Source organism: Haemorhous mexicanus, chromosome 20 (assembly GCF_027477595.1).
Source record: "Haemorhous mexicanus isolate bHaeMex1 chromosome 20, bHaeMex1.pri, whole genome shotgun sequence".
Taxonomy (NCBI): domain Eukaryota; kingdom Metazoa; phylum Chordata; class Aves; order Passeriformes; family Fringillidae; genus Haemorhous; species Haemorhous mexicanus.
Window position 1 is genome coordinate 637,302 of NC_082360.1, and position 26,899 is coordinate 664,200.

At 61.1% G+C, this 26,899-nt stretch overlaps 1 protein-coding gene across 6 annotated transcripts in view; it reads right to left on the reverse strand.

Moving 5' to 3' along the window:
- PIK3R5 (phosphoinositide-3-kinase regulatory subunit 5) overlaps positions 1–26,899 on the reverse strand; it is a 44,168-nt gene that overhangs the window by 10,350 nt on the left and 6,919 nt on the right. For 4 of the 6 annotated variants that reach the window (XM_059864689.1, XM_059864684.1, XM_059864685.1 and 1 more), the window contains exons 2-9: positions 12,784–12,893; positions 7,252–7,352; positions 5,849–5,917; positions 5,059–5,197; positions 2,462–2,531; positions 1,746–1,920; positions 783–936; positions 256–339 (exon numbers count right to left, since the gene is read on the reverse strand). In XM_059864689.1, the coding sequence (XP_059720672.1) occupies positions 256–339; positions 783–936; positions 1,746–1,920; positions 2,462–2,531; positions 5,059–5,197; positions 5,849–5,917; positions 7,252–7,352; positions 12,784–12,880 (889 nt within the window). In that variant the 5' untranslated portion in view covers positions 12,881–12,893. Of the gene's footprint in view, positions 1–255; positions 340–782; positions 937–1,745; positions 1,921–2,461; positions 2,532–5,058; positions 5,198–5,848; positions 5,918–7,251; positions 7,353–12,783; positions 12,894–22,561; positions 22,669–26,899 lie in introns of those variants that run through there. The other 2 variants (XM_059864686.1, XM_059864690.1) reach the window with 2 other exon arrangements.

The window sequence follows — 26,899 nt, forward strand, 5'->3', positions numbered from 1 at the left end:
AGGTTTAACTGGAGCAAAGCCAAGCCTTTGGCTGATCAAACCCCCCGACCCACCCTGGCTCCCTGTCAGGGCTGCCCTTCCCCAGAGCTCTGCTCCCTCTCGCTGGGGCCAGCAGGGAAGTGCAGGGAGCCTTCCCAAGAACTGACCAGGTCCTTCCAGGAATGGGGAAGCACCAGCTCCGCACAAGGGGAACCTTCTACTTCTCCAAAACTGCTCCGGGGCGCAGCTGAGAGCGGGGCCGGGGCCCTGACTCACCGAAGTTGTCCTGGTCCCAGCTGTAGGTGTAGCAGCGGGCGGGGGGGATGGGGAAGGGGTGCAGCTTGCGGGGCTGGGCCTCGCCTGCGGAGAGAGGAGGGACAGCAGCTGGTTTGCAGGGTCCCCCAGGGCCACCCCGCCAGCTCTCCTGCCCTGGGAGGTGCCACCCACCCCCCTGCCCTGCGTTTTGGGCAGCCCAGGGCACGCTGCTGTCCTTAGCTCAGGACTCGGGGACGCGTCACACCTCCACAGCCACCAGATGTCACAGCCAGCGCCGGTTTCTGATTTAACTCTTTCATCTCACCCCTCAGTGTTCAAAGGCTGGACAGCTCATTTGGCTGCTGTTTAAATGAAACCATTTGTGGCTCAGGTGTGGTTATTAAACCCCTGGACCTGGGGCGCTGCTTTTTTATCACAGTCGTTGCACTCAGCTGACGCTCTGCAAAACCTCTCCCCGCTGCTCCTGGTGCAGGGGCTGAGCCGGCAGAGAGCCCCGGGGAAGAGAGGCGGGGACGGGGGATGCTCACCTGCGATGGCAGGGAAGGAGGCGGCGCCGGCGATGTCGCGCAGCACGGCCTGGAGCCGCTCCCGGGCCAGCGCGGGGTCGGGGCTGGCGGCCGCCGCCTCCTGAGCATCGGCAGCGCTGGCGTAGAGCTCCGAGAGCTCCTCCAGGGGCTTGGACTGCGGAGAAGAGCCGGGGGACACGTTCAGGGGGTCCCTCCACCGAGCAGCATCACTAACGGGGGGCTCTGCCCCCGCCCCCCTCAAGTATCCCCAAACTTTTCCAATGGAAGTTAAAATGACTTTGAAAACACCCCAGGGGTTCTCTTCACGATTTCTTTTTTGCCTCTCCCCCAGGTGTTTCTTAGGTCAAACAAACACTTTTGCTGATTTCCAAATCTGGGGGCCCTTCCTCTCTCCACTGTGGGATGGGAAAGAAGTGGCAGGGTCAAAGGGCAGAGAGCCCTCTGCACACACCTCACAAAACACCTCAGACCTCAGGTCTGACCTGAGGAGGAGAAAACATGCATTTTTCCTCCAAGAAGCCTTACCCAAACTCTTTTCCTTTGCCAAGCCAGCAGTGCTTTGGGTAGGAAATGCAGCAGCCCCTGCACAGAGCTGCTTGCATGGCAGCCCAGGGTGGGCACTGCCCCTGCCCACCCTGAGCAGCTGGTGCTGCCCACCCTGAGCAGCTGCCCCTGCCCACCCTGAGCAGCTGGTGCTGCCCACCCTGAGCAGCTGCCCCTGCCCACCCTGAGCAGCTGGTGCTGCCCCTGCCCACCCGGAGCGGCTGCCCCTGCCCACCCAGAGCGGCTGGCACTGCCCCTGTCCACCCTGAGCGGCTGGTACTGCCCACCCTGAGCAGCTGGTACTGCCCACCCTGAGCAGCTGCCCCTGCCCACCCTGAGCAGCTGGTGCTGCCCCTGCCCACCCTGAGCAGCTGATGCTGCCCCTGCCCACCCTGAGCGGCTGGCCCTGCCCCTGCCCACCTGGAGCAGCTGGCCCAGCCCGTGCAGGTCGCAGCGGGTGCCGAAGGTGGCCTGGTAGAGGTGCTGGAGCAGCAGCAGCAGCGTGGAGTGCCGGGCGGGCTCGCTGGAGCTCAGCCTGCGGGCGATGGACAGGAACTCGCTCTGCACCTCCGAGCGGTTCAGCAGCAGCACCGTCCTGGGGACAGGGACAGGCTCAGGCCAGGGCACGGCGCACAGCCAGCCCTGGGGCCCAGCAGGGACACGAGGGAGCCCGGAACATCTCCCTCCTGAAGGTGCAGCTCTGAGCAGAAGCTCCCAGGGCAGCCCAGGTCCGTTCCCAGCCTCATTTCCCTACTTGCAAATGAGGGCGGCAGGGAAAGGTTCAGACCACGAAAAAGGAGCAGAGTCTGCCTGCCCAGAGCTGCAGGGGGACTGGGAGGGACTCAGTTCTGGCTCCTGTTGGGGTGGTGGCTCCCAAAATCACGGATCACAGCATGTCCCACTGCTCTCCAACACCTGCAGCTCCCTGGGGAGGAGACTTTGCCTTCCCCACGTCTGCAGCCCTGCAGGGTCACTGCAGGGAGCCCACAGACCCTGTCCCAGGCCTCTGGAAATGCCCCAGGCGCTCTCCTCACCCCTCCCACAGCTCAGCCCAGCCCTCCTGCCCAGCCCCTGCAGCAGTGCCAGCCCCAGGGGATGCCCCAGGGAGCCCCAGCAGTGCCCGTGGCCACACTTACACCGTGGAGCTCTGGTAGTTCTTCACAGGCAGCCCCTGCTCCGTCCTCACCAACCTCTGGAAGGTGATTCCTGGGGAGAGAGCAGAGCAATGAGGCACAGAACCCCTGCAGGCTGCCCTGCCTCTGCCCCCAGGGCACTCCTGAGCTGGCAGAGCCCTGCCAGGAGCAGGAACAGCAGCACTGAGAGTCCTTGTGGGGACAAGGCACAGCCCCAGTGCAGGAGCAGGGAGGGTAAAACCCAGAGCAATGGGAGATCACCCACAGGATGGGGCAGGAGAGCTGCCCCAGCCCCAGATCCTGCTGCCCCACTGCTCAGTGACTCCAGGATGGCATTTGCCAGCTGCTCCCACCTGCTCCAGCCCCCAGGCTGTCACACAGGGCCAGCAGGTCACTGCCACCTCCCCTCCTGCAGGGACAGAGCCCACCCTGATGCAGCAGGACAGAGGCTGCTGTGGGCAGCCACCACCTGGGGGTCCCCCGGGACTGTCCCCAGGACAGCAGGTGACATCAGCAGAGCCCCGTCACCCCATCAGCAGGACAGGAAACCCTTATGGCATCAGCAGGGTCAGCCCTTATCCATGCAGGAGCCACATCCCCCAGCCCAGCAGCCACGGGTCACCCAGCACTGACCCTCCTGCAGGGCCATCAGCCCCCGGCTGCAGATCAAAGCTGCTGAGCTCCTGGCAAATATTGACAGCAGCTCATCCTCTGGTAATCTTTGCCCTCACGGCAATAAAGAGCTTTGGCCTCGGCCCCCAGCGGGCCAGGGGGATGTGAAGCAAGGCTGGAACAGGCTGGAAGGTCCTGGCAGCTGAGCAGCAGGGGACACACCCTCACTGAGGACTCCCACGGCAGCAGGCAGCCCCGTCACACAGCACCTCTGGCAGGGGAGCAAGCCTGCTCTGCTGGGAGGGGAAAGCTTTGGGGCAAGGTCCCCACTCACGGCCTGGGGCACTGGGGGTGGCACAGGAACGGGGGCAGCAACCCCACCTGGCACCAGAGCTCTCCAGAGGTGGGGAAAGCTCAGCCCTGAGCAGGGCACGGCCCCACGAGTGTCCCCATGCCCCTGCAGCTCTGAGACGAGGCTGGACACAGCCAGACCCTGCCTGGTGGCCACGGCCAGTTGTGCTGGGGGTAAAGCAGCCAGTCCAGAGATCAGGTTGGGATTTTTCCATCGTTTTGTTCCTTTGGATCCTCCTTTCATCCCATCCCCGAGTTCCCATCTCACAGGAACTGCTGCCCTGACTGAGACCTCGCATTTCCCATCCCCCAGGGCTCCCCAGCGCCCCTTCCCAGTTTGAGGGGGTGGGGAACAGCCCCAGCCACAGGCACACCCCCTCCCAGGCCTCCCAAAGCCTGCCCAGGATTAAACACGGGCTGCAATGTGCTCTGTGTGATAAGAGCTCTTCAAAAGCCCCCAAAAGGCAGGGAGATCAGGCAAAAAGGCTTTGAGAAATAATTGGAAGAGCTGCTCCACTGGGAACCCCAGGACATCCTCAAGGAGCCCTTAATTAAGAGGAGCACTGGTGCTGCCCGTGCCTGTGCCCAGAGCTGGGTCACAAGGGGTGTCTGGGCAGGAAAGAACAATCCAGGGAGTGCCTCAGCCCTGAGCAAATCTCCATGGAAGAGCGGGCTCGGAGGCTCCAGCCACCCCGATGGCCACGAATGGCCCCGCTGCTGTCCCCCCTGTCCCTCACACAAAGGGCAGGCTGGGGGAGCAGCCAGCACGTGCTCTGGGGGGAAAGGACCCTCCAGACTGAAACCCAGCCAGGAAATCATTAACCGTGTGGCTAATTGCCTCTGACGCACAGCTGGGGGAGCCTGGCATGCTCCTTGCACACAAGGGACCCACCAAAACCAGCAGCCTGCCCTGCTCCTCCAGAGGAACCCGGGCCCACCTAGTGCTGGACCACCCGGGAGCACCGTCCTGAAGGAGGGGAGCAGGGTCCTGACCCCTGGAAAAGCTGAGCCTTGGGGTGGAGAGTGTGCTCCCAGGCGTGGGAGGCAAGGGGGAGAGAGACAGGAGCAGCAGGGGACAAACCCTGGGGCAGGGCTGGGGCTGGTGCCAGGTTTGGAGCTGGATTTGGTGCTGAATTTGGTGCTGCATTCAGGCCTGGGTTCGGAGCTGCCAGGGCTGGGTTTGGTGCTGAGTTTGGTGCTGCCAGGGCTGGGTTGGGTGCCAGGTTTGGGGCTGGGGCAGGGCTGGGTTTGGGCCTGGGGTAGGGCTGGGTTTGGTGCCGGGTTTGGAGCTGGATTTGGTGCTGAATTTGGTGCTGTGTTCAGGGCTGGATTCAGGGCTGCCGGGGCTGGGTTTGGTGCTGAGTTTGGTGCTGCCAGGGCTGGGTTGGTGCCAGGTTTGGGGCTGGGGCAGGGCTGGGTTTGGGGCTGGGGCAGGGCTGGGGTTGGTGCCGGGTTTGGAGCAGCCAGGGCGGGTTTGGTGCCAGGGCAGGGCTGGATTTGGTGCTGGGTTCAGTGCTGGCAGGGCTGGGTTTGGTGCCAGGGCAGGGCTGGGTTTGGTCCCAGGGCAGGGCTGGGTTTGGTGCCGGGTTCGGTGCTGGCAGAGCCCTGGGCGGGGCAGGGCGGGGCGGGGCGCTCACCTGGCGCCTTGAGCTCGTTGCTGATGAAGGTGAGCAGCTCCCGGGAGGTGTCGCAGTAGGGCACGGGCCACGTCAGGAAGCCGTGGTAGACACTGGCAGCTCTCAGCAGCAGCTCAGAGCCGGGGGGGAAGTGAGGAGCCTGCGGGGACAGGGACAGGGGTGAGGGGAGAGAGAGCCCGAGTGCTGCGTGGAGCTCCAGGGTTTGGGCTGGCAGCAGCAGGAGGAGAAGCAAAGCAGGGGGTGCCCCTGTGCCACCCCATCTCCTCCTGAGGATCCGCCGGGCACAGCTCCAGGGAGCTCCTTCCCAAGCTCCCCAAGCGGGGCTCACGTGCCCAAGCCTAAATATAAATTCCTTTTTAAGCCCCACAAGCCGCACAGATGAATTCCACACAGGCTGTGCTTGTGCAGGACCTGGCAGCAATGACTTCCTTGGGATAATGATGCATTGTGCTGCGAATAATAATCATAAAAAAAAGTATTTCCTGGGAAGGCTCTGCTCCTTTTCATTCACGTTGCCCGTGTGTTTTGCCCAGCTATAAAGGGTAAAGAAAAGAATTCCCCTTTATTGTCCATCTCCCTTTCTGATTAGCCCAGCCTTAAAAAAACAGCTTCCAAACCCCTGAAGCTCATTTTCTTTGTCTCTCAGCTTGTGCAATGGTTGCTCGATCCCGATCCCTCTGGATTCGTACAGAACCTTTCTTTTTGGGATGAACTGATGAGAGCAGGCTGGGAAGTTCCAGCCAAAGCCACAGCCTGAATTTGGGATGGGTGCAGCAGCCTCAGCACTTACATAGAGCACAGCCGAGTAGAAGAGCAGGGCCAGGGGCGTCACCAGGTCGTAGTCACACCTCTCCTGCACCTGTGGGAACAGCCCGAGGGCACAGGGATGAGCTGCTGGCTGCGAGCACCGCCCAAAATATCCCTGCAGGTGCCGGGAGACTCCAGCCCCGCCATCCCATCACCACACCCGGGAGATTCCCTCAACCCTGAGGGAAAACCGCCCCCAAAGCCCCAGGAACCAGAGTGGGACAGGCAGAGCCTCCTGCTGTCTTCTCCTGGCCAGGCACCCAACCCTCTGGGGCTCCTGGTGCCTGAAATTCCATGGAGGTGGCTCAGAGCAGACAGCCCAGGCACTGCCGGCAGCCTGGGGAGCTGGGCAGGGCGGTGGAATCCGGGGGTGGAATCCAGGGGGTGGAATCAATCTGGGGGGTGGAATCAATCCCAGGGCGGGTGGAATCAATCCCGGGGGTGGGTGGAATCAATCCCCGGGGCGGGTGGAATCAATCCCGGGGCGGGTGGAATCAATCCCGGGGGCGGGTGGAATCAATCCCGGGGTGGGTGGAATCAATCCCGGGGGCGGGTGGAATCAGTCCCGGGGGCGGGTGGAATCAATCCCGGGGCGGGTGGAATCAATCCCGGGGCGGGTGGAATCCCAGCCTTCACTCCGGGGAACAGCCAGCAGGACTCTCTCCCTGAGGGCTCAAGGAGACACTTGCACAGCCCACAGTGCAATCAAGCCTCGCCTAAGCCCTCCTGTACCAGACCCCTCTGCAGGCAGAGCAGTTCCAGCCACTAAAAGAGCAGAACCTTGAATAACCCGGGCTGCTCTCAGGCCTCTTGCCCACACAAGGGACGGCAGCATTTACCCCTCACAGGAATCCTGGGGATTTAGGGCACTGGAACACATCCCCGTTCCCTGCCACACCCAGCGGTGCCTGGAGCTCCCCTGGCACACCATGGTCCATCCCATTGTCCCCTCGCTGTGACCCCAGTGGCACCTGCCAGGTGCAGTGCAGATCCTGCCCGTGGCCCCCAGGGCCCCACAGCACACCTGGCACAGCCACAGCGAGGCCCCCACCAGGAGCAACAGGAAACGTTCCAGATGCTCTGGACACGGCCAGGGAAGGGCTGGGGGAGGCTGGAGGAGCTGCACAGAGCCAAGCAGGGCTTGGAGGGATCAAAGCCCATCCCTGGGACCTGCAGGGCTGCCCCAACAATGGGGATGGGCTCTTCCTCGTGGGGCACACAGCACTGGTGCCACCAGAGCTCTGGACCGGCTGACCCAGCCCCACCCAACCCCCAGCAATGTCTAAGGACCCCAATCCCCAGCCAGATTTGCCAAAGCCCATCCTGAGCAAGGCACGGCGCTGCCGGTGCCTCAGAGGCTCAGCTCCCCCGCCAGCCCCCACTCACCTCCTTGGTCTTGCCCAGGATCTTCTCCACCAGGATGAGGTAGTTATCAGCGTCCCGGCTCACCAGCTCCTGCAGGCTCCAGCAGTTCAGGCACAGCCCGGCTGTGGGGACAGAGCCATGGTCACGCCTGGCCCCAGGGTCACTCCTGGCCCTGTGGTCACTCACAGAGCCATGGTCACTCACAGAGCCATGGTCACTCACAGAGCCATGGTCACTCATGGCCCCATTGTCACTCACTGAGCCATGGTCACTCATGGCCCCATTGTCACTCACTGAGCCATGGTCACTCATGGCCCGTGTTCACTCTCAGCCCCTTGGTCACTCCCAGAGCCATGGTCACAGCACAGCCCAGCTGTGGGGACAGAGGCACAGTCACTCATGGCTCCACAGTCACTCCTGGCCCCATGGTCACTCCCAGAGCCATGGTCACTCATGGCCACGGTCACTCATGGCTCTGTGGTCACTCACAGAACCATTGTCATTGATGGCCCTGTTGTCACTCCCAGAGCCACGGTCACTCCCGGCCCCGTGGTCACTCCCGACCCCAGCCAGCAGCACAGGCAGCCCAGGGCACACCCTGTCCCCTGCTGGGGCTGGGACAAAGGCAGGACTAAGCTGGGCTTATCCCAGCACCCCACAGAGTGTGACAGGACTAAGCCCAGCATGACCGTGACCCAAAGCAAAGCCTCCTCCTGGGAGGGCAAAGCCTCTGCGGAGCCCAGGGGATTCTGCCTGGGGAGCAGAGCCCAGCACAGCCCCCGAGCAGCAGCAGCGGCTGGGCAGGGGCTGCCCGGGGAGCCTGGGCTTGGCTTTGGCCCTCAGCAGCACCAAAGGTGCCGAGAGCGGGCACGGCACCTGGCAGTGCCAAGAGGCACACAGCAGTGCTGAGAGCGGGCACGGCACCTGGCAGTGCCAAGAGGCACACAGCAGTGCTGAGAGCGGGCACGGCACACGGCAATGCCAAGAGGCACACAGCAGTGCTGAGAGCGGGCACGGCACACGGCAATGCCAAGAGGCACACAGCAGTGCTGAGAGCGGGCACGGCACACGGCAGTGCCAAGAGGCACACAGCAGTGCTGAGAGCGGGCACGGCACACGGCAGTGCCCAGAGCGGGCACGGCACCTGGCAATGCCAAGAGCGGGCACGGCAGTGCTGAGAGCGGGCACAGCACCTGGCAATGCCAAGAGGCACACAGCAGTGCCCAGAGCGGGCACAGCACCTGGCAATGCCAAGAGGCACACAGCACTGCTGAGAGTGGGCACAGAACACGGCAATGCCAAGAGGCACACAGCAGTGCCGAGAGTTGGCACGGCACCTGGCAATGCCAAGAGGCACACAGCAGTGCCCAGAGCGGGCACAGCACACGGCAGGCACGGCACACGGCAGTGCCCAGAGCGGGCACAGCACACGGCAGTGCCAAGAGGCACACAGCAGTGCCCAGAGCGGGCACGGCACACGGCAGGCACAGCACACGGCAGTGCCCAGAGCGGGCACGGCACACGGCAGTGCCCAGAGTGGGCACAGCACACGGCAGTGCCCAGAGCGGGCACGGCACACGGCAGTGCCCAGAGTGGGCACAGCACACGGCAGTGCCCAGAGCGGGCACAGTGCATGGCAGCGCCGTGGGCGGCCTCGGAAGGATGAGGCTTTGCCATTTCTTTTCTGAGAAGTGCCCCAGATGCCCTCTTCCTCCTCCGCCTCCCGAGCAGCTCCTTCCTGGCCTCGGGGGTGGCGTTTCCCCTCAGAGTGGGCACCGGGCAGGTCGGAAATCCAGAAGCACTGAAGCAGAAACGGCACCCCCTGAGCTGCCCTCACCCACGGTGCTGGGCACGGGCCCCTGGTGCCGTCAGAAGTGACACCCACGGGGTGGGTGGAAAGCAGAAGGCTCCATTTCCTCCTCCCCCAGAGCCACTGGCACCATCTCCTTGCCAGAGGGAGGTGGTTTCTCCTGGGGACTGCCCCAAGGAAGGGCCAGCTCGGGGCAGCTGGGTCAGGGAGGTGCCCAAGGACTGGCACAGCCACAGCACCCCTTGGGAGGGCAGCAAGCCAGCCTGCAGCTGCTGAGACACGGGAGGTGGACGTGGATGTCCAGCACAGGGCACCTCCTGGCACTGCCACCCAGCCTGGGCAGACATTTCCACAGGAAAACCCCGCACAAACCAGGAGAAATCAGCCCAAAGGGTAAAATCTGCCAGGTCCCCAGGCCAAGCCCAGGGCTCTCATTCACCAAACACCAATTTTACTTTTTTTTCTGCTCACCAGCAAGCAATGAAACATTTTCCTTGCTCTTCACACTCTACTCTGACCATGGTGTCTCTCCTGCAGCACAAAGCAAGGCCAGCCCTGAAGGCGTTCCTCCACCAGGAAAAGGTCTTCCTCCCAAGCACTTTTCTAACAGGGATTTTTATGAGCCACAGACAAGTCACTTTGATTTGGTTTCTGCAATAATTTCTGCAGAAAGATCTTCTGTTTGCATCCACCACGGGCTCATCCAGGCTGCAAATCTGGGATGGCCAAACCCTCACAACTCCTCCTCGCTGGCTTCACAGCCCTCAGCTCCTCATCCCTTACTCAGGGGGAGCAACGTGCTGGAAAGGATTACTCACCCTCTCTGGAGCAACCTTGTGTGAAAGTTAGCACAGAAAAATAAGGCTTTAAATGATTAACAACATTCAGCAAGATCTCAGCCCAAAAAGCTGTGACGTGGTGTGTGTTATTTTGGTGCATGGAAAGGGTAAAAAAGGAGGGGAAAGCAAAGGAACTGGGAAACAGAAGTGAAAAATGAGGAAGGTGAAGGCTGCAGCTCAGCCAAGAGCAAGAGGAAAGGATTCACCGACTTGTGAGGATCAACCCTGCCACAAACAACAGCCTGGACAGGACAGCAAGAATGAAACTGTCATTTGTAGCTCGGGGAAGGATGTGACAGCATCTCTGCTCTGGCTCTGGAAGGCAGCAGGGGACAGCCCTGGGCTGAAGGTGCTGCTCCCTGCTTTCCCTGAACCCTTCCTGCCCCCGCAGACCAAGCCCCTCGCAGCCCTGCAGGCTGGGATGGGACAGCAGGGACAAGGAGGGGCAGCCCCTCGGGAGGGCTCTGGGGGTCCCCAGCAGCAGCACCAGGGCTGGGGCACAGCAAAGGCACCAACACCCACCCAGGGCACGCTGCAGACTCCTGGCAGAGCAGGAATGATGGGAGGGAGATTTCTGAGGTGCAAAACGCCCAAAATTCTCCCAGGAACGTCAGCTCCTTCTGCAAAGGCCAGGAGAGCCACAGGAAGGGGCCTGGGAGCCAGGGGACATCACTGGGGGGGGGGCTCACGGGGGCTCAGCACAGCTGCCCCCAGCACAGCCCCCAGCCCCAGCCCCTGCCCTGCACAATCAATCTTTGCTAACGAGCTGCACAAACGATGGAGCCGTGGTTTAAAGCCCCCCCAGGCCAAGGAGCAGCACTGAGGGGCTGGGGTTGGAGCTGTGAGGGACACGGGGACTGATGGATGGTAATTACAGCAGAGGTGGGCTCTGGGCACAGGCTGGCCCACCCTGGGGTCACAGGCTGCTCTGGGGGCACAGGACTGCTCTGGGGGCACACCCTGACCCACTCTGGGGGCACAGGGCTGCTCTGGGGGCACAGGGCTGCTCTGGGGGCACAGGACTGCTCTGGGGGCACACCCTGGCCTGCTCTGGGGGCACAGGACTGCCCTGGGGGCACAGGACTGCTCTGGGGGCACAGGACTGCCCTGGGGGCACAAACTGACCCGCCCTGGGGGCACAGGGCTGCTTTGGGGGCACAAACTGACCCGCTCTGGGGGCACAGGGCTGCTCTGGGGGCACAAACTGACCCACCTTGGGGGCACAGGACTGCTCTGGGGGCACACCCTGGCCCACTCTGGGGGCACAGGGCTGCTCTGGGGGCACAGGACTGCTCTGGGGGCACACCCTGACCCGCTCTGGGGGCACAGGGCTGCTCTGGCCATGCTCTGTCACTGTGCCAAGCACGAGGCCACACTTCCAGGAACCAGCAATGTGGGTCACACTTCAGGGCCTGCCTCCCAGAGCAGGGAGAAGAAAAGGACACGGGAATCTTGGGCAGGACTGCCCCAACTGAGCCCCCAGGTGATGTCACAGCTGGAAGGGGCAGGGCTCCAGTGGCTGTGAGGGGTGGCGAAGGGATTCCTCTGGGAGCAGGTAGGAGGATCCTGTCTGCATCTCTTTGCTGGTCTTGTTGGGGAAAAGAAAAGCAGAAAGTGTTGAAAGAGCTGCACAGACAAGAAGGAATCAGAATCTGTGATTTCATCCACAAGAGGGTTTGGCAGTGATTTAATCACAGCTCACAGACAGCTACGAGGCAGAAAGGTCAGAATGACATGCAGAAATTCTTTCTGCTCGTTGCTGCTCTGCCCTCACCACGCCAGCCCAATCCCTTCACAGCCCCCTGACCAAGGCTCAGCTCTTTATGGCCACCACGGTGTCTGAGCCAGGGCTGGGCTGATAACAAAATCCCCATGCTGTGTGTGACAATGGGTCACAGCCCTGCCTCGGGGGCAGCTGATTGCACAGAGGAGCATTCCTGGGCTGAACAAAGCCCTCTCCTCTGCCCAGCTCACTCAGGGACTGCTGGCACCCCACACCACTGCCCTGCTGAGGCTGTGACCTGTTCGGGGCCCTGGAACACCCTCCTGCTCCAGCAAAATGCCTGGGAGCACTGGCCAGCCTGGATGCCACCTCTGATTGACCACTGGAAGGGGAAGGGCCCCAGCAGCACCAGCAGCTCCCTCTGACCCAGAGAGTCCTGGGTGAGACACCCAGCAGGGACAGCACCAGCAGCTCCCTCTGACCCAGAGAGTCCTGGGTGAGACACCCCAGCAGGGACAGCACCAGCAGCTCCCTCTGACCCAGAGAGCCCAGGGTGAGACACCCAGCACAGACAGCACCAGCAGCTCCCTCTGACCCAGAGAGCCCAGGGTGAGACACCCAGCAGGGACAGCACCAGCAGCTCCCTGTAACCCAGAGAGTCCTGGGTGAGACACCCAGCAGGGACAGCACCAGCAGCTCCCTGTAACCCAGAGAGTCCTGGGTGAGACACCCCAGCAGGGACAGCACCAGCAGCTCCCTCTGACCCAGAGAGTCCTGGGTGAGACACCCAGCAGGGACAGCACCTGCAGCTCCCTCTGACCCAGAGAGTCCTGGGTGAGACACCCCAGCACAGACAGCACCAGCAGCTCCCTGTGACTCAAGAGAGTCCTGGGTGAGACACCCAGGAGGGACAGCACCAGCAGCTCCCTGTGACTCAAGAGAGTCCTGGGTGAGACACCCAGCAGGGACAGCACCAGCAGCTCCCTCTGATCCAGAGAGTCCTGGGTGAGACACCCAGCAGGGACAGCACCAGCAGCTCCCTCTGACCCAGAGAGTCCTGGGTGAGACACCCAGCAGGGACAGCACCAGCAGCTCCCTCCAACCCAGAGTCCTGGGTGAGACACCCCAGCAGGGGCCCAGGGGAGCCCAGAGAGAGAAGGCCATGGGTAAAGGTCACCTACCAGCCCATCTGCTGGCCACAGCGTCCCTGCCCAGCCCGTGCAGGCACCGTTCCAGCGCGTGGTGGATCCTGTCCTCCGTGCACGTGGTGTGCTGCATTTTAACTCATCTCCTGAATTGAGGGGGAAAAAGGAGGAGAGTTAATAAAGGGTTGCCCTTGATGGCTCCAGTGTTCACTGGCCATGGTCACAAGCCCACCCCAAGGGGCAGGGAAGGCTGCAGAACTGTCCCCGTGCTGCCACACTGCCACCCTGAAGGAAAGGTCCACGTGCCCTCGGGGCAACGGTGGAAAACACCGAGGGGATGTGAGCCCAGCACACGAGGACATGGTGGAATTGTGCCTGCAGCCCTGCCACATCCCAACTCTGCTCCAGGGCCCAGGCTGCCACCTGAGCCTTGGCTGGCAGAGCCTGTGCTGCCCAGGAAGGGTTTATCCCAGCCAATCCACATCCATGTCTGGGACACCGGGAACAGGAACGGGGACATTCCTGACCTGAGCAATCAGAGGTGCCCAGGTGGCCATTCCCTCCTCCCCTGCAGCCCAGAGGGACCCTGGGGCAGGTGTCCACCTCTCCCAAGGCACAGAGATGGCTCCATCCCACACATTCTTTGCCTCTTGTTTAGAAGCAACAAAAAAGCACAAAAATAATCGAGCAAGAAGAAATAAAAGCTGCCAGTGCTACAAAACCACCTGCAAGGCAGCCCTTGCTTTCAGCCTGGACAGCACCCACGCCACACAGCCATGTCAGTCCCAGAGATCCTAAAACACTCTGTTCTCTGCCCATTTGGCCAGCATTTGGGGCCAGCACCCAGCAGTGGCCGTGCCCACCACAGCCCCACCCCGGAGCTGCTGTAACCTGGCAGAGGCTCCAGAGCCTCCCTGCCCCGTGTCCCCAGCAGGGTCCCCTCCACCCAGCCTCCATTGCCAGCAGCCCCCTGGAAGGGCTCAGGAAAGCTGAGCCTGGCTGCTGGAGCTCCCTGGGAGCGCAGGGAGCCACCTCCAGCCCTGCCCCTGCCCCAGAGAGAAGCCACCAGCAGCTCCCGGAGGTGAGAGCAAACACCCGAGCACCACTGACCTGCCCAGTGCCCTCCTCCCCTCACCCCAGGGGGGCCCCTGGGCTCCTCCTCAGTGCCAGAGCCTGAACTGGGCCTGCAGCAGAACCTTCACCTGTGCCCGGTGCCAGGAGCGCCGCGGTGCCGCGGGGAGCGCGGAAATGGAGCCCGGCACCTCGGGCAGGCTGCTGCAGGAGAAAGGCAGCGAGCAAGAGCCCAGGGTGACTCACAGGCACCCTTGCAACAGCCAGCTCAAAAGCAAGCTCAGTCCTGGGGGGAACGGGCTCCTCAGCAGCCCCAGCATCCCTTCCCGCGCGTCTTGGCACGCAGAGGGAGGGACCGTGAAATCAAACACCCCCGAGGTATTGCTGTCACTTTCAAACCACAGAACCGCTCTCGGGGCGGCTTTTTCCTGCTGTGCCATGGACCACACAGGAGCCTGAACCTCCTCTCCCAGGGCAGTGCTTATGGAAGCATTTCCCGTGGGAAAGGCCTCGCTTCGTCCACCACAAGGGAGCACAGCCTTTCCTGCTGTCCCCTCCCTGGCACCCACGCTGAGCACGATGGCAGGGGACAGCTCTGGAGAACGCAGTCTGACTTTCAGGAGCCCTGTTAAGCATCTTGAGAACACCAAGAGAAACAAGAGCTGAGGTCAAGCGTTTGGAAAACGCTTTGCTTTTTGTGAGGGTGTTGAGCAGCTCCACTGGCACCACCGCGGTGATGGCCCAGCCCTCTCCACACAGCAGGGACAGCAGCTGGGTTTAAGAGCCCCAGGTCCTCCGAGAAACCCACCTGCCTCAAGGTTTTGCCCCATTTTCAACAGACACCCAACAATTCCCAGCGTCAGGGCTCAGGGCAAGGTTAAACCCATCCCCTCTGAAGGTGTGAGCATCCAAAAGGCCAATTTATAATGACTAATTCTTATAAATGGTTTATTTTGAAAATTCTTTAGTATTAATTGTTATCATAAATTTCTAAATAATGATTTTCTTAGAAACCACTGATTAAGGTGAGGGAGAGGAGACCCAGCACACCAAAGCTCAGCTTGGGAAGCATCCTAAGATTATCTGTGAAGCTGTCCTTGCATGGGTGCCAGACCCTTGGGGAGTTTCCATCCAGGATTCCTTAGTTAAGAGGCTTCCTTCATCTCTGTGGGACACAAAGCTGAACAGACAAATTAAATATTGCTGTTAATTAACACCAACCTAGTAAACATTTACCCTTTGGTGGGAAGTGGGAACCTGCTGACCCACTGGTTTTAGATTTTCCCTTGTCCTGCTTGAGGCAAAAAGTTTGTAAAAAGAAAAAAAAAACAGTCTTGAAACCATATGAAAAAGAATTATCAACCAAAACCATCTTTTGCTGCTGAGCTGTGAAGCCACCAGAGGTCACGGGAAAGCCTTGGGGCATCACAGCTCCCTGACAAGGACTTTCCACTCAGCTGAGACCCACTGGGCTTCCCCACTTGCCTCCATGGCCTGGGACCTTTCCCTTCCAGGGCTCTGCTGCGGCTCAGGATCTGCTCCACGCCCAGGAGCAGAAGGTTCCTCAGCAGCCAAGGGACACCAGCAGCTGTGCAGGGCTGGGACAGGGCACAGAGCAAGGAAAATCCCTTCTCTTGGCTTGAGGTCCACCCGAGCCCCACGTCCAACGCCCGGGGGACTCCTCTGAGCTCCCTCTGCAGTGCTGGAGCCCAGGACCAGAGGGGAGAGCTCAAAGAGCCAAAATGAAGCAGTGGAGAGGATCAGACCCCCTGCAGGACACCTCTCAGCCCCCATCAGAGCAACCCCCGAGCCTGGGGGCTCCACCACCAGGGCAGGAAAGGCTCCAAAAGCCAGGAGAGAGCGGGGCCAGGCAGACACGAGAGAGCCGAGACCTCCCCTCCCGCGGCCAATCCCAGCGACATCTCCCGGGGACAGAAAGGACCAGTCAAGGACCTGCCAAGGACCTTCCAGAGGGGATCCCGCAGCTCCACCGGCACCTGGAAACCCGCGGGTACCCTGGGGCCAGGACAACGCCCTTTCCTGCCCCGATTGTTCTGGGGCTGAGCACCTTGAGCAGGAAACAGGAGAGGAAAAACAAAGCTCTTGGCCCGCGGGAGCAGCTCTGAACGCACTGCCCAGGTCTGGGGACAGTGGCAGTGGGTGCAGGGACACGGATGCCTCGCCTGGGTTGGTGCCAGGACGTGGCTCCGCACCCGGGGGGCTTTGGGCACCGGGGGAACCAGAACAAGAAGCGCGATGGGGCTGAAGGAAGCAGGAGCTTGGGCTGATGCTGCAGCAGATGGAAAATCACTTCACGTGGTTCAAAGCAAAGAGATCCTACCCAGAGCTGTTTTCCAGGTGAGATCCTCAGAAGGGAGGATCACCAGCTCCTCAGAGCTCCACCTCAGCTCTCTGCCTCCTCCAGCTGATCCTGGGGGGGCAGGACAGGAGCTTTGGAGATCCTCACTGCAGAGGAAGGGCTGGACACGGAGCTGGGCCCCGGACACCAAGCTGGGCCTGGCAGTGCAGCAGCATGTGCCTGGTACCTGTTCCTCCAGTGAAACTGTTTTTCTTAGATTACAGAAGAAAATCTTGGGTTTCAGCTGTTTGCTGACAAGATTTTACTGCCTCCCCTCCACCTCGCAGAGGAGCCAAAGATAGAAAGGCGGAGCGAGGGCGGGAGCAGCTGGAGGAAGCCTTTGTGGGGCACGGGGCAGTGCGGGGAGAAAGCTGCGATTTTCAAGAAAAACTTCACCTCGGTGTTTGTCAGCGAGCGAGAGCTCTGCACAGAGCAGCAGATGAGGCTGATAAGATGCTCGCTCAAACCACAGCAAGGCAGGGTACCAGGGAGGCAGCTGGTTTGACAAACATCCTCCCAGGGCGCCTGCAGAGGAGGCTGTGCCAGCCAAAGCCCGGCTCAAACAGGGCCGGGGCAGAGGCTGCTGTGGCACTGAGGGTGAGGACACAGGGCAGGGACCGTGAGGGACATCCCCTCCCTGGGCTGTGAACCCTCACTCCAGCGAGTCCCCGCTCCCTGAGCCAACGGGGGAAGAGGCAGCAGAGGAGGAACACAGAGAATCCCTCCCAAAGAGCGCCTGAGGCAGTGATTTCATCTCAAAACACAAATAAAACTCCTGGCCCAAGAAGAAAATCTACTTCTGGAATAGCAAGAGCGCCTGTGCCTGCAGGATAACGGTGCTGAGGGGCAGGAACGACACGGGACATCCCACTGCTCACAGGAGGAAACGAACTCCTGAGTTAGGAGTGGGAAATGGTGCTCTGGGAAGAGGAGAGACCCCGGCCTGGCAGCTCCTTTAGGAGAAAGAACAGGAGCAAGCCCTACCCGGGCAGCCTTTCCGAACTGCAGTGCCTCAATCACACCAGAAATGTGAGAACTGGGGAGCTCTCGCAGAGCCCCACCTGCAGAGCTGCCCCAGAGCTGCCCCAGAGCTGCCCCAGAGCTGCCCCAGAGCTGCCCCAGAGCCAGAGATCGGCGCCTGCTCTGGCACTCTCTGAGAGCTGGGCTGCAGGATGGGCTCCCACCGCCGGCCAGGGAAAGCACCTAACGTGCAAAGCAGTTTCGGAGCGCTCCGAGTGTCAAACAGCACTTACAGAACGTGACACGACAGGGCCACAGCAGCGCCGGTTTGACACCCAGGGCTGGCTGCCCGCTCCCCCCGTGCCAGCAGCAGCGCCCAGCATCGCGGAACCCCGAGCGACGGCAGCCAGCGAGCCGCGGATCCCCGGCAGGGCAGGGCTGACCCTGCCCTGCAGGGAGGAGAGGAGGGGCTCAGGCTCAGCCCCGAGCCCGCAGCGGCAGCGCTGTGCCCGCTCAGCGCCCGCGGTTTCATCGCCGGCCCCTCCCGGCACAGCCCGGGATCAGAGCAGGAAACCCACAGGGGGCTCACAACAGCCTAAGACGAGTCAGCCCTGCTCAAAGCCCTCCAACCCAGCCCTGGGTGTCGCTGCGAAGGGGTTATTCAATGGGATTTCCCAAATCCCAGCCCCAGGATTGCCTGCGTGTGCAGCCGCAGCTTAAGGCTGGGCTCGGGAGGTGAAGGATCTGTGAAGGCCGGAAAAATAAACCCGAGAGGTGCAAACAAACAACAACGGCTCCAAAGTGCAACCGCCTTTGTTTGGGAGATTTGGAGATAAAGGCTCCACTGAAAGAAAGGAAAAAATCCAAACTATCGGGAGCAGGGTCCCAGCGCTGCCCACCTCAGCTGCCCTGGCTCTGGGATGTGCAGTGCTCCAGGTGATAAAGGCTCAGAGAGGCTGCTGGAGCATCAGGAGCAGGAGTCACAACACTCCCAGGGTGAAACAAGGCCGTGGGGGCTCCCAGCATCACAAACCAGCTGCCAAGGGGGCACCTCTGCCACGTCCCTGCACAGGAACAGCCCTGGTGATAACAGAGATGCTGACCCCAAATTTAGGATTGAGCTAAGGGTGTGCAACCAAAGCTGCAAACTGAACCACAGGAGGAGCAAAACCAGGGCTGCAAGAGACTCCACAAAAAGAACAAAATAATCCAAGGAATTGTCCTGAGGTGAGGGAATTCCTCAGTGAATGGAGAGGATGTCAAAAAAATCAATCAGCCCAGAGGGTGCACAAGGAGAGATGTGGAGAGTCTCAGGGAGTCAGAACAAAACCTTGCAAATCATCATTTCAAAACAGTGTTTGCCCTCATCAGCCTGTGATTCAAAAAGCAAAAATTCAGCCAGAAAAAATGAAACTTCTCACTCCTGATCAGCAGAGACGTTTTGCTCCACACACCAGTTTAGATTCACATGGCAAAGAGCAAGCCCCCAGCAGGCCAGGCCTCCCTGGGAGCAGCAGGACCCAGGTGTTTCAGCTGCCCCCAAGGAGTCCTGTGCTGCTTTGCCCTCCTGCAGCATCCCTGAGACATCCCAAACCTAGAGCTCCAACTGCTCCTGTGTCTCCAGAGCTCCCAGTCACTCAGTTCCACTCCCAGTGGAAACACTCGTGCTCCCTGGGACCAGGGACAGGCTTTAACCCCGTGTGAGGGCAGGTGAAACACCTGGCCCAGAGTGGGGAACCTCAGCAACTGCTCTGCACAGGAGGCAGAGACCAGAGAGGGGCTGGAGCCTCCTGCCTGGGATATTCCAGAGGTGCCTGGACACAGCCCTGGGCCCTGAGCTCTGGCCCTGCTGGAGATGAGCCCCTGGGATCCCTTCCAGCCTGGCCCACCCTGCGATTCTGGGATCCGAGGGCACCTTAAACCCCGAGCATTCCCCCTCCGAGCTGCCGTGAAATCCATCACCAGAACGATCCCGTGCTTGTCTCAGCTTTTCCACCCTCTCCGTTTTAACCACAGCACTCACAGCTCGGGTCTCACCTGGGCACTGGGGACTGGTTCTGTGAGGTGCCTGGATGAGCTTTTTGACACATTTAATTCTTTTAAAATAGAAGCAGCCCAGGCTGAGCCGAGGGAGATCACGGCCACCCCAGAGGGGGCTCAGGGCACATCCCGACCTCCCAGCTCAGCACTGCCGGGCTGGCAGCAGTTCATTCCCCTTCTCACTCACCTCCGGGGAGACCTCGCCTTATTTCTGCGCTTTTTAACTTCAAAACGCCGACCCAAGGTAGCTGCGGGGTTATTTCACCAGAGACCAGGCTGGTGGCTCCCGGCTGCAGCTCCCGGCTCGCCCCCGGCGGGGACCAAAGGACACCGGACTGACGGGGGTCCCGGCTGCCTCGGGAATGTCCCGCACCCCCCAAATTGACACGGGAGGTGTAAAGACACGGCTAATTAGCCGGCCTGGCCCCCGCGCTATTAGGGCAGCCAATTAGCGGCAATTCGCTGTCCCGGCGGTGGCTCCGCGCTGGGTGAACGCTCGCTGCTGCTCTGGAGGGCAGCTCCCACGGGCGAGAAGAGAAAAGTGCTCTCGGTGACAGCTCCGAGACACCTCGCCGGTGTTTCTGCTCTCCTCCCCAGCTCTGTGCCCCCAAAGCTCCTTCCAGAGCCGCGGCAGCTCTGTCAGCACACCCGGGGCAGCGTTGGAGCTCCTCCCGCGCCGGGCACTTCGCTCCTTGGCACAAACACCCAAAACTGAAATCAGTGACCTGCCCGCGGTGTTCTGGGGGTGAGGAGCCCTCCCAGCTTGGGGGGCATGCTAAAGCTCCGTGTTTCAAAGAGTGGGTGGGGTTTTCCCTGCCCCAGCTCCGTCTGTGACTCGGCAGCACCGGGAGCATCCCCCAGGCTCCCCGGGCGTCCCAGCGCCTGGCAGGGGGGACAAGGACCCAGCACTCGTCACCTCCCAGGCTGCTCACCCCTAAAGGAATGCAACACGAGCTGCTGCTGTCCAGTGCTCCCAGAGGGACCCGCAAGTCCATGATCAAAGCCCAGAGTTGGGTGAGACCTCTCTGTGCCTCAGTTTCCCCTCCACAGGAGCGGCTGAGGCTCCTGCTCAGCACAGTCCCTCAGCTGCAAAGGTAAAGGTGATCCAGAACTTTCTTACATCTTCTCACTTTCATCCCCTACTGTAACCTTCCCAATCCCACTTATAAACCTGGCAGGCAAACCTGGCCGAGCAGGATGTGCCAAAAAAGCATTTTTGTCATAAAACATCCTAATTCTTCACCGAGGTTGTTTCTAACCCGCAAGAACCACTTGCCTAAACCAAGACATCCTGCCACGGGCACCCAGCCACCCATCCTCAAACTCTCTGAGCAGCAAAACAATGACACACAGCCAAAACTGCCCATGCAGCAGCAAATTGCAGAAATAAAGCTGCACACGAGGACACCACGTGTTCCCAGCAGCGCTGCAAGCAGGGGAGCTGTGGATTTGACCACTGGGACCAGAACTGCCCTGGAACTGGTTTGTTGTTTTCTTTTTTCAAATCCCAAATTTCTCAGAAACAAAATACAGAACTGCCTTGTCCAGAGCCCTGCTGCTGCAGCAAGCACTCAGCTCAGTAAATCTAATTAATGAGCCAGGAAAAGTGTCACTCGTTTGCTAACTACTGCACCCGGGGCTGCCAAACAGACAGATAAAGGATTTAGCTGGGGCCCATTCCAGCCAAAGGAGCTGGGAACCTGGCAGGGAGAGCAGGAGATTAGAGGGGGCTGAAAAGAAAAGGAGAGGAGGGGGAAAGAAAAAACATCCCTCTAGATTAGCACTTTGCAAATGCAAGCATGTAAATCAGCTTAGGTTGGCCATAATGCCACCCTTGTGAGGGCACAGCAGCGGGCAGGGCCTGCCCTGAGTGGGGCTCAGAGCCCCAGCCAGGAGCTCCCCCACAAACCAGCAGCCCCCTCATGAACCAGCAGCCCCTCACTAACCCAGCAGCCCCTCACTAACCCAGCAGCCCCTCACTAACCCAGCAGCCCCCTCACTAACCCAGCAGCCCCTCACTAACCCAGCAGCCCCTCACTAACCCAGCAGCCCCCTCACTAACCCAGCAGCCCCCTCACTAACCAGCAGCCCCCTCACTAACCAGCAGCCCCTCACTAACCCAGCAGCCCCTCACTAACCCAGCAGCCCCCTCACTAACCAGCAGCCCCTCACAAACCAGCAGCCCCTCACTAATCCAGCAGCCCCTCACTAACCCAGCAGCCCCTCACTAACCAGCAGCCCCCTCACTAACCCAGCAGCCCCTCACTAACCAGCAGCCCCTCACTAACCCAGCAGCCCCTCACTAACCAGCAGCCCCCTCACTAACCAGCAGCCCCCCTCACTAACCAGCAGCCCCTCACTAACCAGCAGCCCCTCACTAACCCAGCAGCCCCCTCACTAACCAGCAGCCCCCTCACTAACCAGCAGCCCCCTCACTAACCCAGCAGCCCCTCACTAACCAGCAGCCCCTCACTAACCCAGCAGCCCCTCACTAACCCAGCAGCCCCCTCACTAACCAGCAGCCCCCTCACTAACCAGCAGCCCCTCACTAACCCAGCAGCCCCTCACTAACCAGCAGCCCCTCACTAACCCAGCAGCCCCTCACTAACCAGCAGCCCCCTCACTAACCAGCAGCCCCCCTCACTAACCAGCAGCCCCTCACTAACCCAGCAGCCCCTCACTAACCAGCAGCCCCCTCACTAACCAGCAGCCCCCCTCACTAACCAGCAGCCCCTCACTAACCAGCAGCCCCTCACTAACCCAGCAGCCCCCTCACTAACCCAGCAGCCCCCTCACTAACCCAGCAGCCCCCTCACTAACCAGCAGCCCCCTCACTAACCCAGCAGCCCCTCACTAACCCAGCAGCCCCTCACTAACCCAGCAGCCCCCTCACTAACCAGCAGCCCCCTCACAGAACTCAGCCCTGCTCTCACCAGCTCTGAAGTTCGCACAGGAAGCCAATTAGGGGAGACCTGGGAACAGAGGAAGATTCATAATTGCAATTAAGGCTTCAAAGGGCTGGTCCCAAGCACGGCGTTACAGATGGAGCTGGGGGAGGGAAAATCCCAACAAACTCTTTGAAACAGGGGCTTTAGGACACCCCCAAGCTGGAAGAGCTCCTCACCCCTAGAACAAGGCATCACCTGGCAGAGAAGGACTCAGCCCTGAGGGGCCCAGGCAGGACCAAGAGATTTGGGGTTAAATCTGCATCACAGGGATCCAGCATTTGTCCCTTACTGCTCCTGACCCTGATCCTTCATCCCATCCCATCCCATCCCATCCCAAGATGTCCTCGTGGCTCTGGCCCCAGCCATGGATCTGCTGCTCCACTGTGCCCCTGGCAGGAGAAAGGGCTGAGAAGAGCTGAGAGCAAAGGAAACTCACCCAAGGAGCCAGGGCCACCCCTGGAGATGTGGGCAGAGCACAGAGGGGCTGCAGCAGCCCTAGTGCCCCTCAGGACAGCCCCACTCTGCCCGTGCCCGCTGCCAGCCCTCACAGACACTTCCCTGTGGTGGCACCTCCTCTCCTCACACACTCCCAGCTTTCCCTGCAGCTCCTCCCAGCATCTCTGAGCAGCTGGAGAACACCTGGCTGGGGCAGGGCAGGGCTGGGGGCTGGGGCAGGGCTGGGGGCTGGGGGCAGGGCTGGGGGCTCGGGCAGGGCTGGGGGCTTGGGGCAGGGCTGGGGGCTCGGACAGGGCTGGGGGCTCGGAGCAGGGCTGGGGGCTCGGAGCAGGGCTGGGGGCTCGGGCAGGGCTGGGGGCTTGGGGCAGGGCTGGGGGCTCGGGGCAGGGCTGGGGGCTCGGGGCAGGGCTGGGGGCTGGGGCAGGGCTGGGGGCTCGGGGCAGGGCTGGGGGCTCGGGGCAGGGCTGGGGGCTCGGGGCAGGGCTGGGGGCTCGGGGCAGGGCTGGGTGCTGGGGCAGGGCTGGGGGCTCGGGGCAGGGCTGGGGGCTCGGGGCAGGGCTGGGGGCTCGGGGCAGGGCTGGGGGCAGGGCTGGGGGCTCGAGGCAGGGCTGGGGGCTCGGGGCAGGGGCAGAGCTGGGGGCTGGGGCTGCTCCCCTCACTGGAGACACTCCTTCTCCCTTCCCCCAGGCCCCCAGAGCTCCAGCCCAGACCAGGCTCAGGGAAGGGCTGCTGTGGGACCCCGGAGCCCACCAGGACAAGGTGACCCCCCCCAGTCATCCACAGCATGTCCCAAACTGCTGCTGCTCTCCCCCACAGGTCCAGCTCCTCCTCTCCCCCCTCAGCTGCCCTGGGGAGTTGTTCCCAGGCTCAGAATCTGTGGTGTGACCTTGGAAAGTCCTTTGTGTCTCTGGAAATGCTCTGGCTCCGGGTGTTTTTGCATAAGCTCCTTTCCCTGGGATGTTTTGCCCTGTGCTGAGCACGTAGGGCTCGGTAACCAAATGAGGTCAAAGAAAATTCCAGCCAAAAGCCCGGCAGCCTCAGCGGAGCGGCCAAGAGCATCCCCAGGGGCAGAGCTCAGCCTGGCTGAGGGCTGAGCCGGCCAGAGAATCATCCCAAGGTGGGAATACTCCTGTGGAAACCAGCAGCACTGCACGAGATCCCAAACAAGCCACGGGCCAGCAGAGACATGGGATGGTGCTTCCCAAGGGTGGAAAAACAGGAGAAGGGAACTCCCCGGAGCCTGCAGAGCCTGCAGCCCCCACGCTCTGCTCTCCTGCCATTCCAACACTCCCCAGCTGAGGGGGAAGCCCCGGGCCAGGAGCTGGATCCCAAATCCATCCCCACCCAGATCCCCCTCCCCAGCCATTTCCAAGAGCAACCCACACTTCTGCAATTTCAGAGATCTTCTTACCCCACCTTCCGTGTGCTGCCCAAAAGGAGAAGTGCCCGGGGCCGGGGGGAAGTTGTGGCACCCTTTCCTACCCTGGAGAGGATTTCAGGCTCCTGCCACATCCGAGGGGCAGCTCTGGCCACGCTGCTGGCACTGCACAGGGCCCTGCTTTGGGGCAAGCAGTTCCAGGAACATCAACAGTTGAGGGCAAGAAAACACTGAAATAAAGCCCACACACAAGAGATCTGGGCAGAAACCACCAGGCTGCCCCTGAAATAAAGCCCACACACAAGAGATCTGGGCAGAAACCACCAGGCTGCCCCTGAAATAAAGCCCACACACAAGAGATCTGGGCAGAAACCACCAGGCTGCCCCAGCACTCACCAGGTACCCCAGCAGGACACGTGGGCACGGAGGGCTGGGCAGGGAGGAACAGGAAAGCAGCTCCAGGGCCAAGCAAGGACTCTGGGCTCCCCTAAAGGATGGCCCAGCTGGGCAAGCTGGGCAAGCTGGGCAGTCCTGGGCCTTCCCCCCTCGTTTGAGGGGTCAGCTCCCCCCAGGCAGCAGCAGCAGAGCCAAGAGAGCCCCTCCTCCCTCCCTGCCCCCCTGTGTGTGCCCACCTGGACTGAAGGAGCAGCTCCATCCTCAGCAGCTGCTGCCAGATCTGGAGGGAAGGCTCTTCCCACCATCCATCACCAGAGCCCCCCTTTGCTCAGCACGGGGGCTCTGCTCTCCAGTCTGGAGGGGACTCAGCCATCCCTCCTGTCCCTGCAGCCACCAAAGCCTGGATTTCTGCTGCCACCATGGAAACTCCATCCCTTTTCAGAGGGAAAGGTCTCCTGCATCCCTTCCCCGGGGGTTAAGGCCCTTTAGCAGAAGCTTTCTCCAGCACACCAGAAGTGGCTCAGGCCTCAGCACATCCACTCTTGACAGTTCCTCCCTTGCTCATCCCCAGAGAGGCCCCCGAGGTGTTCTCAGAGGGACTCTCGGTGAGCACGGCAATTACAGCGCATTAATTAGCAGGGAGAGCATCCCGAGTGCCACAGGGGCAGAGAACAACGCCCAGAATTCACACCTCGCTGGGAGCTACTGGGGGAGCAGCACACAAGATCTGCCACGGCTAGGGGCTCCCATCCCCCTGAACAAGGGGGGAAATGGACTTTCTCAGAGGGACCGAGTCCTCGGGGCTGGCAGAGGAGTGCGTTCAGCAGGAAAACCCCGTTCCCCTCCAAAAACTCCCCAGAGCCCAGCTGCTCACAGGGGGAAACCGCTGGGGGATGGAAGTCCACGCTCAGCACCAGCTAAAGAAGGAAAGTGCCATTGCTGCCCCTCAGAACATTGATCTCCACGGGGACACACTGAATGAAGCTGTCCAGAGCTGGCTGTGGCTGGGCAGGCGCTCCCTGAGAGTTTGCTCGTGGCTGGGGTTGGCAGGGACCCTCTCCAGCTGAAATCCTTGTGAATCTCTGCCCAGCCAACAGCCCACGAGGCACAGCACTCCTGGTGTCCTGCTCCTTACAGCACCAGGAACTCCAGGATTATCATCCTGAGCCTGAAAAAGATGGAGTCCAAGCAAGAGGGAAACCAATAAACCCTGCAGTGACTTGGGAGCGCCTCATCACCTCTCTGCTCTGCTGTGGAGCTGCGTGGGGACTCTGGGTCTGTCCAGGAACAGGAGTCATTGCCTCCAACAGCCAGCCTGGGCTGGGGGTGGAGAGGCCACCCAGGCCATCACCGCCCCCACCCACTCACTGGGCTCTGGGAGTTTGGCAAAGCTCAGCCAGCTCTGTTTTCCTCCTGAAAAACCCCAAGGCCAACAGAAATGACACAGATCTGGTGTGAGTAAGAGCTGCCCAGCTTTATAGCTCGGTTTTCAGAGAGGAAATGCTCTTGTTCCTGGCAGCAATTCTGAAAACCCCTGGCCACATGATGCAAGAGTTAATTTTAGCCTCTACCAGTCATTGTCACCGCAGGGGAGGCTGAAGTTCACCCAGCCTCACAGGCAGTTCTGGCTCCAGGTGAGAGCCCAGGAGGACTGAGGCTGGGGACAGCCTGCTGAGGTCACAGCCTGGCAGGAGCTGGCTGTCCCCAGCAGGGTGGGATGGAACCCCAGGGCTCCTCTCTAGGCGAGGTGGAAGCTCAGCACAGGAGTTCCTGTGTGTCACAGGGGGAAAAATAAAACATTCAGCAAGTGCATCATTCAGAGAGGGGAAATTCCCAAAGTGATTCCCAAAGTGCAGCATTAGCCCGAGCTGGCCCTGCTGAGGAGGAACTGAAGGGCTCAGCAGTGGCCAGTGACCCCTCCCGACCCCCCCAGGGACTGACACAAGGACACATCCCTGCTGGGAGGGGGTCTGTGCCCACTCACAGGGCAGAGCTGGTAAAACCCAGGTGTGTCCAGGCTCAGCAGGAGACCCTCCCAAAAGCCTTGGGACACCTGGGCTCCGTGGGCACACAGAGCTGGCACTGAGCTCCTCCCATGAGCCCCTGAAGGTGCCCCAAGGAAGGGTTTGGACCAGAAGGGTCCCAGCACAGCCCCGTGTCCCACATCCCCACAGCAGCTGCCCCACACAGGGCCCTTCTCTGGCCATCCCTGGGAAAATCCCTTTGCCCTGTGCAAGGTCACGTGTGGGTGGCACTGTCACCTTCAGAACGCAGGGAAACAGCAGTGCCCACACACCAGGAGAGCTGCTCTTCACCGTCCTGGGCTCCCCTGAGCCTGCCCCTGCCTCCCCAAACCCCTCCTGTCCCCCACAAATGTCCTGTGGCCCTTACTCTGCCCCCCTGGCTCAGGGGAGGGGCAGCGTTGGGTCTGGTGGGTTTTTCTATAGAATAAACATCTCCCAGCCTGAACAGGGCCAGGGGCCATCCCAGGTGGCACAGGGGTCCCTCCCAGAGGGGACCCCAACCCCTGCCCCACTGCCTTCC